This window comes from Mobula hypostoma, chromosome 1 (assembly GCF_963921235.1).
Source record: "Mobula hypostoma chromosome 1, sMobHyp1.1, whole genome shotgun sequence".
NCBI lineage: Eukaryota > Metazoa > Chordata > Chondrichthyes > Myliobatiformes > Myliobatidae > Mobula > Mobula hypostoma.
This window is the reverse complement of record NC_086097.1, coordinates 224,548,002-224,563,770: the sequence shown is the minus strand read 5'-3', so window position 1 is coordinate 224,563,770 and position 15,769 is coordinate 224,548,002. Positions and strand designations below refer to the sequence as shown.

The following is a 15,769-nucleotide window of genomic DNA, read 5'->3' as shown; positions in this document are numbered from 1 at the left end:
ATTCGCCGGCGAGTTGCGGGGTCTGCGGCGCCCACGAGGCCATCAGGGGATCGCGTGCCTGGAGAGCCTCAGAGTTATGCAGAGCGGCCTCCAACGTATCAGCCAGCTTGATCGCCGAACTTAGGGTAAGATCGGCTTTTTCCAGCAGCTGCTGGTGCACGTACACTGACATGGTCCCCGTGACGAAGGCGTCTCTAGGAGCTCTGCATGCTGCGCCACAGTTTGCTCCTGGCAATTGCAGGCCGCACAAGTGTCTGTAGGGCTCGGACGAACTCAGCACTTGACTCCTCAGGCCGTTGTTGGCTTGTCGCTAAGCGGTGCTGAGCATAGACGCTGTTCATTGGCCGCAGGTATTTTCTTTTGAGTGTGTTCATCACGCCGTCGTAGTTCGGCTAGTCTCTGATCAGCGAATAGACCCGTGGACTGACCCTGGAGAGTAGAACTCTGTGCTTCGCTACGGGGTCGGTCGCTTTAATCTCCTCTAGATACGCTTCGAAGCAGGCCAGCCAGAGTTCGAAAGCGTTTCCAGCTCCTGGCGTTTGCGGATTGAGGTCTAATTTGTCGGGTCTCAGTGTATGTTCCATGCTTTAAAATGTACAGTGAATAAAATTGAAGCACCTTCAATGACTCCAAAAGACTGAGGTTTGGTAAAATACTGAAAGGCTTTTATTCGCTGTACAATACGACCTCCACAGTGAGTGTCTGCCCCTGGACTGAGGGGGAGGGGCAAGGCGAACACCTTTATACAGGACTCTGTGGGAGGAGCCACAGGGGCAGTCAGCAGAGGGGTGTGTCCAGACAGTTAACCCAGTTACAACATATATATATGGTTTACCACATTGTTGTCTCTGTCCTTTGCAGGTCCTTAGCCTGTGTGTGTGTGACCTCCACTGCCCTATAATATATGCACAGCCTTTTCCGGGGTTATATCTTTTTCATGGAGCAGGCATTCTCTGAGTCCGTTATCTGGGATTCCACAGACTATTCTGTCTTTAACTAGTGAGTCTCTCAAATCTCCAAACTCACAGGATTTACTTGGTGTGTGAAGCTCAACTAAGTGTTGATCAAAGCTAACACCTTGTTTCTGTTCGCAGGAGAAGAACTTATGTCTCTCAAATATGATGTTATTACTTGGGACAAAATACTCCTCAAATTTTAGAAACATAGAAAACTTACAGCACAATACAGGCCCTTCAGCCCACAATGCTGTGCTGAACGTGTACTTACTTTAGAAATTACCTAGGGTTACCCATAGCCCTCTATTTTTCTAAGCTCCATGTACCTATCCAGGAGTTTCTTAAAAGACCCTATCGTATCCACCTCCACCGTCGCCAGCAGGCCATTCCAAGCACTCACAACTCTCTGCGTTAAAGTACTTAACCCTGATATCTCCTCTGTACCTACTACCAAGCACCTTAAAACTGTCCCCTCTTGTGTTAGCCATCTCAGCCCTGGGAAAAAGCTTCTGACTATCCACATGATCAATGCCTCTCACCAGAGTGTTCAATTTAAATGTCTCATCAATTTGAAAGCTGTTTTAGATGTAGAAAGCATCTTCGCCAATTACGTGTAGAAAGATAAGATGCTTTCAATTTTTCCCCTTCCCCACCAGCTCTGTTCACTGTAAAATATATGTTGAATCACTGTTTGAAGCATTTCCAATTATCAGCTAGATTTCTAGTAACTGCATAGGTGCGGGTGGGCTTAGATTATCCATAACAGAATTTTTCGGTCTTCTCACACCTCAGTTGCTTGGTGAGCTTTGAGACTGCGTGCTCTCTCGCTGGCAGCTTCTCTCCATCAGAACCTACCGTCTCTTTCTTAGTCGCAGTATACATTTACACTCCGTATTCAGATCTCACGCCGACTTCTGACACCATGTTATGTTTGTTCTTTAACAAAGACAAGTGCGTGGGTAAAATGCTAGATCGTTTTTATTAACAGGAGACAGACATGGCTTCTGCCTGACCACATTTTACTCCGGGCCTTCGGCCCACGTGTGTGTCTATCTGTTCTGTTCACCAACGTCACTTCCAGTTCTGTGTGAATCACCCGTATTGCACACTGGGAACTAAAGTTCTTTATTATGTACAGACATAACAACTCAGTACCTTCCGCAGAAGAGACCCCAGTTATCCAGAAACCTGAACCGCTGCTCCCTGCACCAGTTTCTCAGCCGCACATTTATCTGCCGAATGCTCCTATTGTTACCCTCACTAGCATGTGGAACAGGGAGCAATCCGGAGATTACTAACTGGATGGCTATGACACGATTCTAGACACATCGGTACAAAGGCGGCAAGTGTCCAGCAGTAAATGTGTAGCCATTTGCCGTTCATTAGCTCTATTCTCCCTGAGAATGAAAAGCTAATATAGGAGATGTAAACAACAGGAATTCTGCAGATGCTGGAAATTCAAGCAACGTACATCAAAGTTGCTGGTGAACGCAGCAGGCCAAGCAGCATCTATAGGAAGAGGCGCAGTCGACGTTTCAGGCCGAGACCCTTCGTCAGGACTAACTGAAGGAAGAGTGAGTAAGGGATTTGAAAGCTGGAGGGGGAGGGGGAGATGCAAAATGATAGGAGAAGACAGGAGGGGGAGGGATAGAGCCGAGAGCTGGACAGGTGATAGGCAGAAGGGGATACGAGAGGATCATGGGACAGGAGGCCTAGGGAGAAAGACGGGGGGGGGGTGACCCAGAGGATGGGCAAGAGGTATATTCAGAGGGACAGAGGGAGAAAAAGGAGAGTGAGAGAAAGAATGTGTGCATAAAAATGAGTAACAGCTGGGGTACGAGGGGGAGGTGGGGCCTAGCGGAAGTTAGAGAAGTCAATGTTCATGCCATCAGGTTGGAGGCTACCCAGACGGAATATAAGGTGTTGTTCCTCCAACCTGAGTGTGGCTTCATCTTTACAGTAGAGGAGGCCGTGGATAGACATGTCAGAATGGGAATGGGATGTGGAATTAAAATGTGTGGCCACTGGGAGATCCTGCTTTCTCTGGCGGACAGAGCGTAGATGTTCAGCAAAGCGGTCTCCCAGTCTGCGTCGGGTCTCACCAATATATAAAAGGCCACATCGGGAGCACCGGACGCAGTAGTTGCTGGTGAACGCAGCAGGCAAGGCAGCATCTCTAGGAAGAGGCACAGTCGACGTTTCGGGCCGAGACCCTTCGTCAGGACTAACTAAAAGAAGAGCTAGTAAGAGATTTGAAAGTGGGAGGGGCAGGGGGAGATCCAAAATGATAGGAGAAGACAGGAGGGGGAGGGATGGAGCCAAGAGCTGGACAGTTGATTGGCAAAAGGGATATGAGAGATCATGGGACAGGAGGCCCAGGGATAAAGAAAATGGGGAGGGGGAGAATCCCAGAGGATGGGCAAGGGGTATAGTGAGAGGGACAGAGGGAGTAAAAGGAGAGAGAGAAAAAGAATGTTTGTATATCAATAAATAAATAATGGATGGGGTATGAGGGGGAGGTGGGGGTTAGCGGAAGTTTGAGAAGTCAATGTTCATGCCATCAGGTTGGAGGCTACCCAGACGGAATATAAGGTGTTGTTCCTCCAACCTGAGTGTGGCTTCATCTTGACAGTAGAGGAGGTCGTGGATAGACATATCAGAATGGGAATGGGACGTGGAATTAAAATGTGTAGCCACTGGGAGATCCTGCTTTCTCTGGCGGACAGAGCGTAGGTGTTCAGCGAAATGGTCTCCCAGCCTTCGTTGGGTCTCGCCAATATAGAAGGCTGCATCGGGAGAACCGTACGCAGTATATCACCCCAGCCGACTCACAGGTGAAATGTCACCTCACCTGGAAGGACTGTCTGGGGCCCTGAATGGTAGCGAGGGAGGAAGAGTGAGAGAGGAAGTGTAAGGTCATGTGTAGCACTTGTTCTGTTTACAAGGATAAGTGCCGGGAGGGAGATCGGTGGGGAGGGAATGGAGGGGCACGACGCCTCCAACCTGATGGCATGAACATTAACTTCTCAAACTTCCGCTAATGTGGTTTGTTGCAAAATAAGTGCATTCTGCTTTGATGCTGTGTATTACTGAGGGAGTGATGTATCGTTGGAAATGGTACCTTTTATGCAGCACATTAAACTGCCAATTTATTGTAAAAGGGTGTGTTTATACCTTGGATTCCTAACAGACACAGTTGTTCCTCATCACCAGTATCACCAAGATAGGTTATCGTAAATGTAGACATTATATCACAATCATTTTTTTAAATCTTGCTGTGCATATATGCTTATATATTGGTTTTCAGTGCTTCTGATAATACTAACTAAATATCAAAAACTATTCTTTTAACCTAAAGCAATTTGAGACCTTTCATGGGTTAAGGGTGAAAGGTGAAAAGATTAAGGGGAACATGAGGGGGAATCTCTTCATTTAGAGGGTTGTGAGAGTGTGAAACGAGCTGCCAGCACAAGTGGTGCTTGTCAGCTTATTGTGAATGTTTCAGAGAAGTTTGCATAGGTACATGGATGATAGAGGTATGGAGAGCTATGGTCCTGGTGCTGGTCGATGGGATTAGGCACAGACTAGATGGGCCAAAGTGACTGTTTCTGTCCTTTACTTTTCTAAGATAATGATTTAAGATTATGAGAAGTATTTATAAAAATACTTTTCTTTTTTCTTTCTGAATCAGGAGTGTAGAAAGAAGCCATTTGTGACCGCTGGAATGATTGTCTTGTGGCGATATCGTGAACTGTTAATGTCAGCTGGGGGGATTATTCTCAGTGGAGCACCTAATGAAATAAGTCCACATTGCTAATTTATTCATGTAACTCAGCAAAATAGTAAATTTGGTTGAAATCTTCATTGCAAAGTGTTTATGCCATTGCTGCTGGCAATGTAATATCAGTTGTAGAAATATCAGTACCAGTCTTTAAGCATCATAGTTTATCTGAGCGGGTTGGGTTTGGAGTGTAGGTGAAAGTTCTACAGATGTTCATGGATGCCCATTGGTAAGTATAGGCCTTCCTTATTATTCTCTTTTATATCACCAATGTCAATCTTTGCTCCAATGGTAGCTGCATGTGTTCCTGCTTTTAAAAAGTAATGTTTTGGAGACCAGAGATTTCTAAGATCAAAGTTGTTCAGGGTTGCAAAGTCCCTGCATGTATGTAGTACTCAGTCTATGGTTTTTGCTACAGATCTTGTTGCAAGAGTGATCACAGCACCGTGGCAGCCATCCCAGAGAAGCCTGGCTTCTTGCATTGTTGCAGTGCATGTAATCCGTTGCTTCTCAGAATATTGAGAAGTATTGTCCTAGGCCCAGGAATTCCGACAGAAAGATACCCACGACCTAGACCCTTGCAGATGATCTTTTCTCCAGCTTCTCTTCCTCTTTCTCTTACCAGAGTGGAATTTCCAGAAGGAATTACACCCACCACTACCAACCAATCCACAAGGAGAGTGCTTCCCCATATGCTCCTAATTTGTTCGGAGTTACTTGTAAATTAACTTAGCCAAAAATAAAAGATGCCAATCAAAGCAAAATAGCATTTAAGTAAAAACCACAGCTCAGAACTTATACCTATTGCAATTTGTGGACAAGTTGAAAAGCTGATGGCAACAATATAAATAGAGATGGAAGTGATATCTTGGTTGTGATTGGACAGTTTGACCCTATTGGTTACACTAATGAGAAAGTTACTTATTCCTGAAAGTTTGACCATTCATTTCCCACTGTAGATGCTGCCTGACCCACTGAGTTCCTCCTGCATTTTCTGTGTTGTTCCAGATTTCCAGCATCTGCAGCCTTTGTCACGATCCCTGCAGAAGGCTGTCCATGTAAATTGAGCACCGCTGGAATTGAGTAATGGGCAGAATTGCAGTAGTAAATCAGCCTCCCCTTGTTTCAATTCCTAGCCAATTGTCACATCACTTTCCAAAATAAAGTGTAGATTGCGGATTAAGTAAAGGGAAAGAGAAAAATGTAACAGGAAAAGAACAAGACATAAGTGAAAAGAAAAACAAAGAAGATGAGGGAATGATGATAAAGACAAGCTACCAAGCAGAATTATCAATAGTTATCTGAGGGAATGGTTGCCAAAAACTTACCCCCAGTTCAATTTTCCTTTCTCTTCAAGACAATAGAGAAGAAAACCTTTTGCGATGTGTAACAAGTGATTGATATAATACCACCAATTGATTAGCTGCTGAAGATATTTAAAATTTACCCAAGATGTTCAACTTTTGTTACAAATACCTGGTGTGATCTATTAGAATTTACAATAACTCACAGCTACGAATGACATTTCGAACAATGAAATCTAGAAAAAGTTTTTCATCAATTTTTATTTACCACTCATGGAACACAGTTGTAAAATTATTATTGTACTCTTTAAACAGTCAACTTTCAATTGATAGTAGCTTGTGGATTTCAAAGTGGATGGCAAATCTACGGCGGCACATTTTACGTATCAATCTTACAAAGTTATTTTAAGCACAGATTCAATATTATTGGTAGGCTTGGTACAATACAATGCAATGTAAAATTAAACAGTTAACCAATTATGTTTTATACTGCATAGGAAGCTGTTCAGTTTTCCAAACAATTTATTTTTCAACAAGCTTAAACTTGTTAACTAACCCAACAGATAATAAGCCTCGTTTTCTTGCTTATTAAATAGCTTTCCAACTATGCGGTGGAATAACTGATAAAAGGCTAATTTTAACATTGCCAGTGAAGTAAATAGGGAGATATCAGATTGGCTGCATGTTCTACTTCTACCACTATATCTTCTATTGCCTGAAGCAAAGTTGACCTCAGTGGACCTTTAGAACCCCAACATTGAAAAAAACAGTTGCAGAAGGGTTTTTGTTTCCGCTGCCACAGGGTTTTGTAGATTTTGATTTTTGTCCAGGCTAAACATGTACGTTTAAGGCAGTTTTAAGTTTGACCATAAGGTGAAATACATGTTATTTTAAAATACCAATGCTGTTAATTTTATATTTTAAAACAGCATTTTGAATACTAAATGAACAGCACTAATATTTTATTTTATTGATTTAATAAGAAAAGTGTGCTACAATTCTTTGCATGTATGGGACATCAAAAATTGTTGAAATTCCATTCATAACAGGGAAATTTAGAGCAGGGACAACTGAAGATCCTCTTGGTAATGAAGACACTAAAGAAAGTCTTAAATCTCTTATTGCTCTTCCAATTCTAGGCTAATTCTTTATTCTAATGCATTAGGCTTCCCAGTGTACACCGAGAGTGAACATTACATTAGAGGGAGCCATTTAGACAGAGACATAGCGTAAAGATTTTTACTCCTCATGTATATGAAGGATGTAAGTAAGAAAGTCGATTCAATTCAAAATGCATATTACTGTAAGCACCTGCCAGCTCCAGGCAGATAACCTGGGGCCAAATAACCTACCAACACACATGTTTTTGGGATGTGGAGGTAAAGCAGAGCACCTGAAGGAAGCCCACAACACTCATCGGGAGAACATGCAGTCTCCACAGAGACAGAACCAGAGGCCAGGATTGAACCCACATCACTGTGGGAAAACAGCTCTACTAGTTGCTCCACTGTGCTGCTCCTTTTTGCTGTTCAAGTAGATACTAATGAGATATAAACAATTATAATCTAATTTCAGTGGATTTACATCATATTTAGACCTGTACACCAACACTTTTGGCAGAGAATAATTTCTCTTGCTTGAAACTACAGAGGAGATTGCTGAGATTTTGTTCATTCTTGCTCTCGACAGTTTTAAAAATGCAAAACAAAATCTGAATTTCTCACAACTGAGGAGCAATGAATAGATTTTCCACTGAGTGTTTCTGTTATGGTTTGCCAGTGCTTGACAGAACAGTACAGATTTTACAGAAAAAATGGTCTTCCTGTAAGCTTCAAGGCTTCTACGAGACTTTTCACAGAACAAATGAGTATTTGTTCCTTATGCCATGCTGTACTGTGACAACTAAACACTCCAGAAAAGGATGAAGTGTTCAAAGATTTATATGATGAAATAAAACTTAGAACAATGTTTTTTCTGTTGAAAGGACTTCTTAATTTTCTGATAGTCCTTTTTCTTAGGTAACGTTCTTGCCTACCTAGAATTTCAGTCACAGGAAACATGTATTATATTTCAGTCACTGTGCAGTTAAAATATATTGAAGGATCAATTATAAACAGTGAACAGCATTACATGATCCAACTTGAAATAGCTTCTATGTGTGAGACCTGACTTCTCTGAGCACGTAGCCGTTATGTCAACTGGTGTGCACCACACTTTTCATATCTCAACTTCGACACTGGAATGTGAGTACACAGATCCATTATTACAGATGGGACAATTCACAACAATTGCCCAGGTGTAATAGGACAGGATAAATTACACAGGGAAGAAGGCCCCAACAACCTATAGATTCACTTTCAAGGACTCTTCATCCCATGTTCGCGATATGTATTGCTTATCTATTTTTATTATATTGTATTTTTATTTTTTCTCAGCTGGTAAAACCTGAGGTACTGGTATAGATAAGCACACTCATTTCTCAATTACTAGGACCTTACAGACTATTCTAGAGTTGTTTAGTATTGTGCCTTTCTGGACATTTACATAAATATTGCTGAGTAGCCCTAATTGTTTAATATTATTGTGTTGTAACTTTGGGATGATACCAGTTGTAAATATTACGACCAGGACAAGGTATACCCTGTTCACGTTCCATAGTCTTCCAATTTCCTTTTTTAATTCAGCGTATTTCTGCTGTTTTTCACTTACTGATTTCTGTATGCTGTGTGTATCTGGAATGGCTATATCACGGCATGGTAACGTAGTGATTAGCACAGCGATTTACAGTACAGGTGACCTGGATTTATTTCCCACTGCTGCCCGTAAAGAGTTTGTATGTTCTCCCTGTAACCACGTGGGTTTCCTCTGGCTGCTCAAGTTTCCTCCCACAGTCCAAAGACGTACCGGTTGGTTGGTCATTGTAAATTGTCCTGTGATTAGGTTAGATGGTGTAGCTCAATAAGCTGGAAGGGCCTACTCTATGCTGTATCTAGTGGGCAGTGACTAGTGGGGTACCGCAAGGCTCGGTGCTGGGACCGCAGCAATTTACAATATACATTAATGATTTAGATGAAGGGATTAAAAGTAACATTAGCAAATTTGTGGATGACACAAAGCTGGGTGGCAGTGTGAAGTGAGGGGAGGATGTTATGAGAATGCAGGATGACTTGGACAGGTTGGGTGAGTGGGCAGATGCAGTTTAATGTGGATGAATGTGAGGTTATCCATTTTGGTGGCAAGAACAGAAAGGCAGATTACTATCTGAATGGTGCCAAGTTAGGAAAAGGGGAAGTACAACAAGATCTGGGTGTCCTTGTTCATCAGTCACTGAAAGTAAGCATACAGGTACAGCAGGCAGTGAAGAAAGCTAATGGCATGTTGGCCTTGATAACAAGGGGAGTTGTGTATAGGAGCAAAGAGGTCCTTCTGCAGTTGTACAAGGCCCTGGTGAGACCACACCTGGAGTATTGTGTGCAATTTTGGACTCCAAATTTGAGGAAGGACATTCTTGCTATTGAGGGAGTGCAGCGTAGGTTCACTGGGTTAATTCCTGGGATGGCGAGACTGTCATATGTTGAAAGATTAGAGCGACTGGGCTTGTATACATTGGAATTTAGAAGGATGAGAGGGGATCTGATTGAAACATATAAGGTTATTAATGGATTGGACACGCTAGAGGCAGGAAACATGTTCCCGATGTTGTGGGAGTCCAGAACCAGAGGCCACAGTTTAAGAATAAGGGGTAGACCCATTTAGAATAAGTTGAGGAAAAACTTTTTCACACAGAGGGTTGTGGATCTGTGGAATGCTCTGCCTCAGAAGGCAGTGGAGGCCAATTCTCTGGATTCTTTCAAGAAAGAGTTAGATAGAGCTCTTAAAGATAGCAGAGTCAAGGGATATGAGGAGGCAGGAACAGGGTACTGATTGTGGATGATCAGCCATGATCACAGTGAATGGCGGTGCTGGCTCGAAGGGCCAAATGGCCTACTCCTGCACCTATCGTATCTCAATAAATAAATAAATCTATTAAGTAAATTGGTCTTGCTTGTTTATTCTGCAATATTATATTCAGACAGTTATTATATTATGGATTGTCCCATCCATAATAATGGATTAGTCGTAATGTAATTTGTTGGACTCTGATTCTAAAACTGGACCAGGCTTGTATTTATAGTAAGGTATGTTGTCTTTTAAAGCAAGATTTTGGTGAATGATGTTTCTCACTTGATTGTGCCTGTATAAGGATTCAGATTGAGTTAAACTGCTACAGGATCCTGTAATGTGTTGGATTGTTTCTGATTTTTCTTGGCATTTTCTGCATTGATCAGTTTGAACTTGTTTCTCTTTTGATATGTATTTTTGTTATTTTTTTTGCGTTAACCACCTGAATTGTCAAGAGGAACCCCTGCTTCTGGAAAGAGGTCCCCATCTCTGAGCCAGGCGTTCAACGCTTCTTTGTTTACTAGTTGAGCACCCTGTTGGTGAAATCATTCATTGATTCTATTATGGTTACTGGATTCAATGAGTATGCCCAGAAGAAAATGAATCTCAGGGTTCTATACAGTGACCTTATAATAAATTGACTTTGAACAGTCCTTAAAAAGACAGACCTTTTTGGGTAGTGGGAAAAGTTTGTGTGCATGTGTGTGTTGAGAAGGAGGTGAGGGCAACCAACCTTCTCCTTGGATGTCCTTAGTTACAGCCACAGACATCAAATCTGTGGGCAGCTATTTCCATAACCACCTTGACTTCCTTTACAACAGATCACTCAAAGATCTTTCGAGCGTTAATATTCCAGAAGATTGATAATATATTGCCTCTAAACTGTTTTTCGGTGACATGAAAATTACAAATGCAAATTACCCATTAATATTATTCATCCCATCTTGCATCACCTACTTCAGGAAGGTTACTTAAAGTAGAATTAACCAAAATAACAATAAAGAACATGGAGAAAAACCCTCAAACCCAATTGTGTAATTTTGAGAAATGTTTTCCATTTGAACATCCATTAAAATTAATTTGCATATCACAAACTACTCTGCTGTAAAGCAATAAAATTGAGCAGCTGTTTAGAATTATGGATAACAATTTGCAGTGATAACATAAGCTACTTAACTTACTGTGCTAATTTCTTGAAAGCCAGATCAAATATGCCAAATGGAAAATCCAACTCATAGATGTTATTAATGATTATTTTTAAAAGTTTTCCTTGTCATATTTGAGAAGGTATGGTTTCACTAACTTAACCAAAAAGGTGTTGGTCACAAAAATTACCATTTTAGTGAGTGTTCAGTCCACCACCCCTGTCTAACCCAATTTTAGACCATAAGACATAGGAGCAGAATTATACCGCCTATCAAGACTGCTCTGCTGTTTGTTCATAGCAGATTTATTATTGCTCTCAGCCTCCTTCATTTGCCTTCTCCGTTATCTTTGAAGCCCTTACTAATCAAAAACCTATCAACTTCCGCTTTAAATATACCCATTGACTTATGCCCCACAGCTGCCTGTGGCAATGAACCCCACTGATTCACCATCCTCTGACTAAAGAAATTCCTCCTCATCTCTGTTCTAAAGGGAAATAAATTCATTTTAAATAAATGAGAATGACTTAGAAAAGCTTTTCAGGACCATTTGCCAGTTGAATTAGAATATAGTAGTCGGTTTCTTAATAAATAAAAAAAGATATATTTTTTTTTAAGTTTTACAATGACCTTGATAAAGGTTGAACATTGATCACCTTGGAATACAGCAAATAAATGGACTGGCAAAATATCACAATGGAAATATTTTGATCAGGAAGGGAACTATATATTTAATTTATAACTTTCTGCAGTCTGAGTCTGCAGTTCTGAATCTGCATAAAAAATCACTAAAGCTTGTATTGCACTGAATGTAGTTTGCACCAAAAACTCCACAATTTTGGAGCTACTATTGCCGATATTGAGCAAGTTAAGTGAAAAAGATACAGAGCAACCAAAGATGAAGTTCAGGCCTCTTTGTTTAAGGCACAGATTGTAACCACGTTTAACTTATAAAAATACCTAAATGATTGACTAATCAGAGTTTACCTAGTAAAAAGGTCACCATTTGTTATTTATTGTGCATAATTACTAATGCCCTGATAACTGAACAATTTAAGACTGTTACACTTTCCGAAAACTGCTTCTTTTCTCCTCTAGTTTATATTAATAATAAATGTGGATTCTTAAAAGTAAATCCAAGCAGCAAAGAGCAATAAGCAGAAAATTAGAATATTGATCTGTTATTCTAATATTACAAACTCAAAATACAGTAAAAGCTGGAGATTTGAAATAAAAAGAGAAAGTACTACAAATGAATTTCAAACACTGACTATGCATATTTCTCTATAGATGCTTCATGACTTCTGAGTGTTCCCTGCATTTCAGGTTTTTATATCCTTCCAGTATGTCTGGAAAATGTCCTGTGACCTTTGCTGTAACCATTCCACCAAATTCGATATTGAAGTACTGATGACCATCTCCTCTTGGAGCTAAGCAGTTATCTGTGGCATTGGCATAAGTGTTGTAATTATGTGACGCTGACTTCTGTCGTGCCTTTGGATATATTGCCATGTTAAAGACACCAGGAAAATAATCTATTGTTTAGTTTAGAGGGAAAATGCCATCAAATCAAAGGGCCAAAAATTATTTAAGAAACGAAATGTTGAGGACCTCATGAAGATATAGATTGGGGTCCTCAGAGGAAGAAGAGTAAACATGTAGTCATTGACTGTATTGAATGAAGTGAGTGCAATCTCCTGTAAATATTGCAGATATGTTACTTGTTTTTGGCACAAGAGCCTGCTCATGTGCTACCTGATACAACGGATGTGTTTGTGTCTGAGCTGCCTGGGGCTACGGTTTATAAATTCCAACTGTTATGGAAAAATATATGTGATCAAAATGTGATCATTATGATCAATAGCACCCTTATGACTGTCCTATTTGTTTCTCTATATTTTAATATCTTAGCTAAGTATCTTGAAGTTATGCCTGACATGATTGGCAGGGATTTTAAATAAATGATTAGCACCACAAAAGCTTTAAGAACTAAACTGCCCTCGTTATCCAGAGCAGAGCTTATTAAATTATTTGCAATTGCTTTAATTAATGCTTTCTACAAGCAAATCCCTTAGCTTATCTGACTGTCCCTCCAGTTTTAACAGTATTCTAGGTGTAAACCTAAATACACCCATTATGGATAAATAACAAACTGCTTTTCCAAGTCGGTAACGTTGCATCATATCTATGCACAAAACCAGCTGGATACTGCTTTCTATTCTCACCTGCAAATAAAAACATAGCAATATTCTGAAGTTTTATGCTGTTTCTCCTCATAAATACAGTGCCCTGTGTTGATATAATAAAGTTTTGCATTTCTATGAGCTAACTCAGTGAAAGTTAAAAGCAGTAAAATGATAATATTAAATATCTCTGTAAAATGGTAAATTTTTCAGTGATAATAATGGGTATATAATATGTTTTGCAAAGTCTTTTCAGCTGACTAGTAACTCAGTTTGAGGAACTAATGTTCCTACTGTGGCATTGGCTACGTATTCTGTAAACAAATCACTTGAACCAGTACAAGTAGTTTGAAGTTACTCGTGGAAAGCACTGATTGTTGTTGCAGGTTCCTCCATAACTGGGTGGGCAGGCTGAGCACGGCGTTCCAATTTTATATGGTGCTTCTCCAATCCAGTTTCCCCTAAACAAATATTAAAACAAGCTATGAAGTTCCAGTGCTTTTTTGACAGAGGCTTAACAGAAAAATGTAATTATGTGGACTTTAGAAAGGTTAAGAGGAAGGAACACATACCAATCCTCATAGAGGGATCAGAAGTAGAGAGAAAGGGAGCAATTTCAAGCTTCCTGGGTGTCAATATCTCTGAGGATCTAACCTGGTCCAATATATGCAGCTATAAAGAAGACAAGGCTGTGGCTATATTTCATCAGGAGTTTGAGGAAATTAGGCTTGTCACCTAAAATAGTCAAAAGCGTCTACAGATGTAACGTGGAGAGCACTCTTGACTGGCTGAATCGTTGTTTGGTATAGGCTACTGCACAGGACTGTAGTAAGCTGCCATGAGTTGTAAAATTAGTCAGCTCCATCGTGGGCATTGACCTTTGTAATATCCAAGACATCTTCAAGGAGCGGTGCCTCAGAAAAGCGGCTTCCATTATCAAGGAACCTCACCACCCAGGACATGCACTCTTCTCATTGCTACTTTTATTTTAGTTTCTGTTTTTGACTACTTATCTCAAATTAACTGTTTAATATACCTATATACAGTGCCTATAAAAAGTATAAGCCCCGCTCCTTGCAGGTCCTGACGAAGGGTCTGGGCCTGAAACGTCGACTGCGCCTCTTCCTATAGATGCTGCTTGGCCTGCTGCGTTCACCAGCAACTTTGATGTGTGTTGCTTGAATTTCCAGCATCTGCAGAATTCCTGTTGTTTAAGTTTTCATGTTTTATTGTTTTACAACATTGAATCAAAATAGATTTAATTTGGCTCTTTTGGCACTATCAACAGAAAAGATTCTTTCATGCCAAAATGAAAACTAATTTCTATAAACTGATCTAAATTAATTACAAGTATAAAACACAAACTAATTGTTTGCATCAAGTATTCATCTCCTTTAATATGACACACCAAATCATCTCTGGTGCAGCCAATTGGTTTTAGTATTCACATAATCAGTTAAATGGAGATCACCTGTGTACAGTCACGGTGTTTCAATTGATTGTAGTAAAAAATACACCTGTACCAGGAAGGTTCAACTGCTGGTGAGTCAGTATCCTGGAAAAAAACTACACCATGAAGACAAAAGAATACTCCAAGTGACTCCATAAAAAGGTTTTGAAAAACCACAAGTCAGAAGATGGATACAAGAAAATTTCCAAGTCACTAAATATACCTCAGAGTACAGTTAAGTCAATCATCAATATGGCACAGCTCTAACTCTGCCTAGAGCAGGCTGTCCTCAAAAACTGAGTGACTATGCAAAAAGGGGACTTGTGAGGGAGGCCAGCAAGAGACCTATGCCAACACTGGAGGAGTTACAAGCTTCAGTGTCTGAAATGGGAGAGACTATGCATACAACTGTTGCCCAGGTGCTTTACCAATTGTGGCTTTATGGGAGAATAGCAAAGAGAAAGCCACTGTTGAAAAACACACACGTGAAATCTAAGCTAGCATTTGCCAGAAGGCATGTGGGAGACTCTGAAATCAGCTGGAAGAGGGTTCTATAGCTTGGTGAAACCAAAATAGAGCTATTGGCCATTAGACTAAACACTATGTTTGGCGTAAGCCAAACACTGCACATTATCAAAAACACACCATCCCTACGGTGAAGCATGGTGGTGGCTGCATCATGCTGTGGGGATACTTAACTGCAACAAGCCCTGGAAGGCTTGTAAGGTGAATGCAGCAAAGTACAGGGATATCCTGGAGGAAAACCTGATGCAGTCTGCATGAGAACTGCAATTTGGGAGAAGATTTGTTTTCCAGCAAGACAATGACCCCAACTGTTAAGCCAAAGCTACACAGGAATTGCTTAAAAACAACAAAGTTAATGTCCTGCAGTGGCCAACTCAGAGTCCAGACCTCATCCAAATGAGAATTTGTGGCTGGACTTGAAAAGGTTTGTTCACTTACGATCCCCATCCAATCTGACAGAGCTTGAGCAGTCTTGTAAAGATG

The 15,769-nt window shown here is 40.7% G+C and overlaps 1 protein-coding gene across 1 annotated transcript in view; it reads right to left on the bottom strand.

Moving 5' to 3' along the window:
* Positions 1-11,933: 11,933 nt before the first annotated feature.
* LOC134355421 (peptidase inhibitor 15-like) overlaps positions 11,934-15,769 on the bottom strand; it is a 34,521-nt gene continuing 30,685 nt past the window's right edge. The window contains exon 6 of the mRNA XM_063065276.1: positions 11,934-13,772. Coding sequence (XP_062921346.1) covers positions 13,637-13,772 — 136 coding nt within the window. The 3' untranslated portion in view covers positions 11,934-13,636. The remainder of the gene's footprint in view (positions 13,773-15,769) is intronic.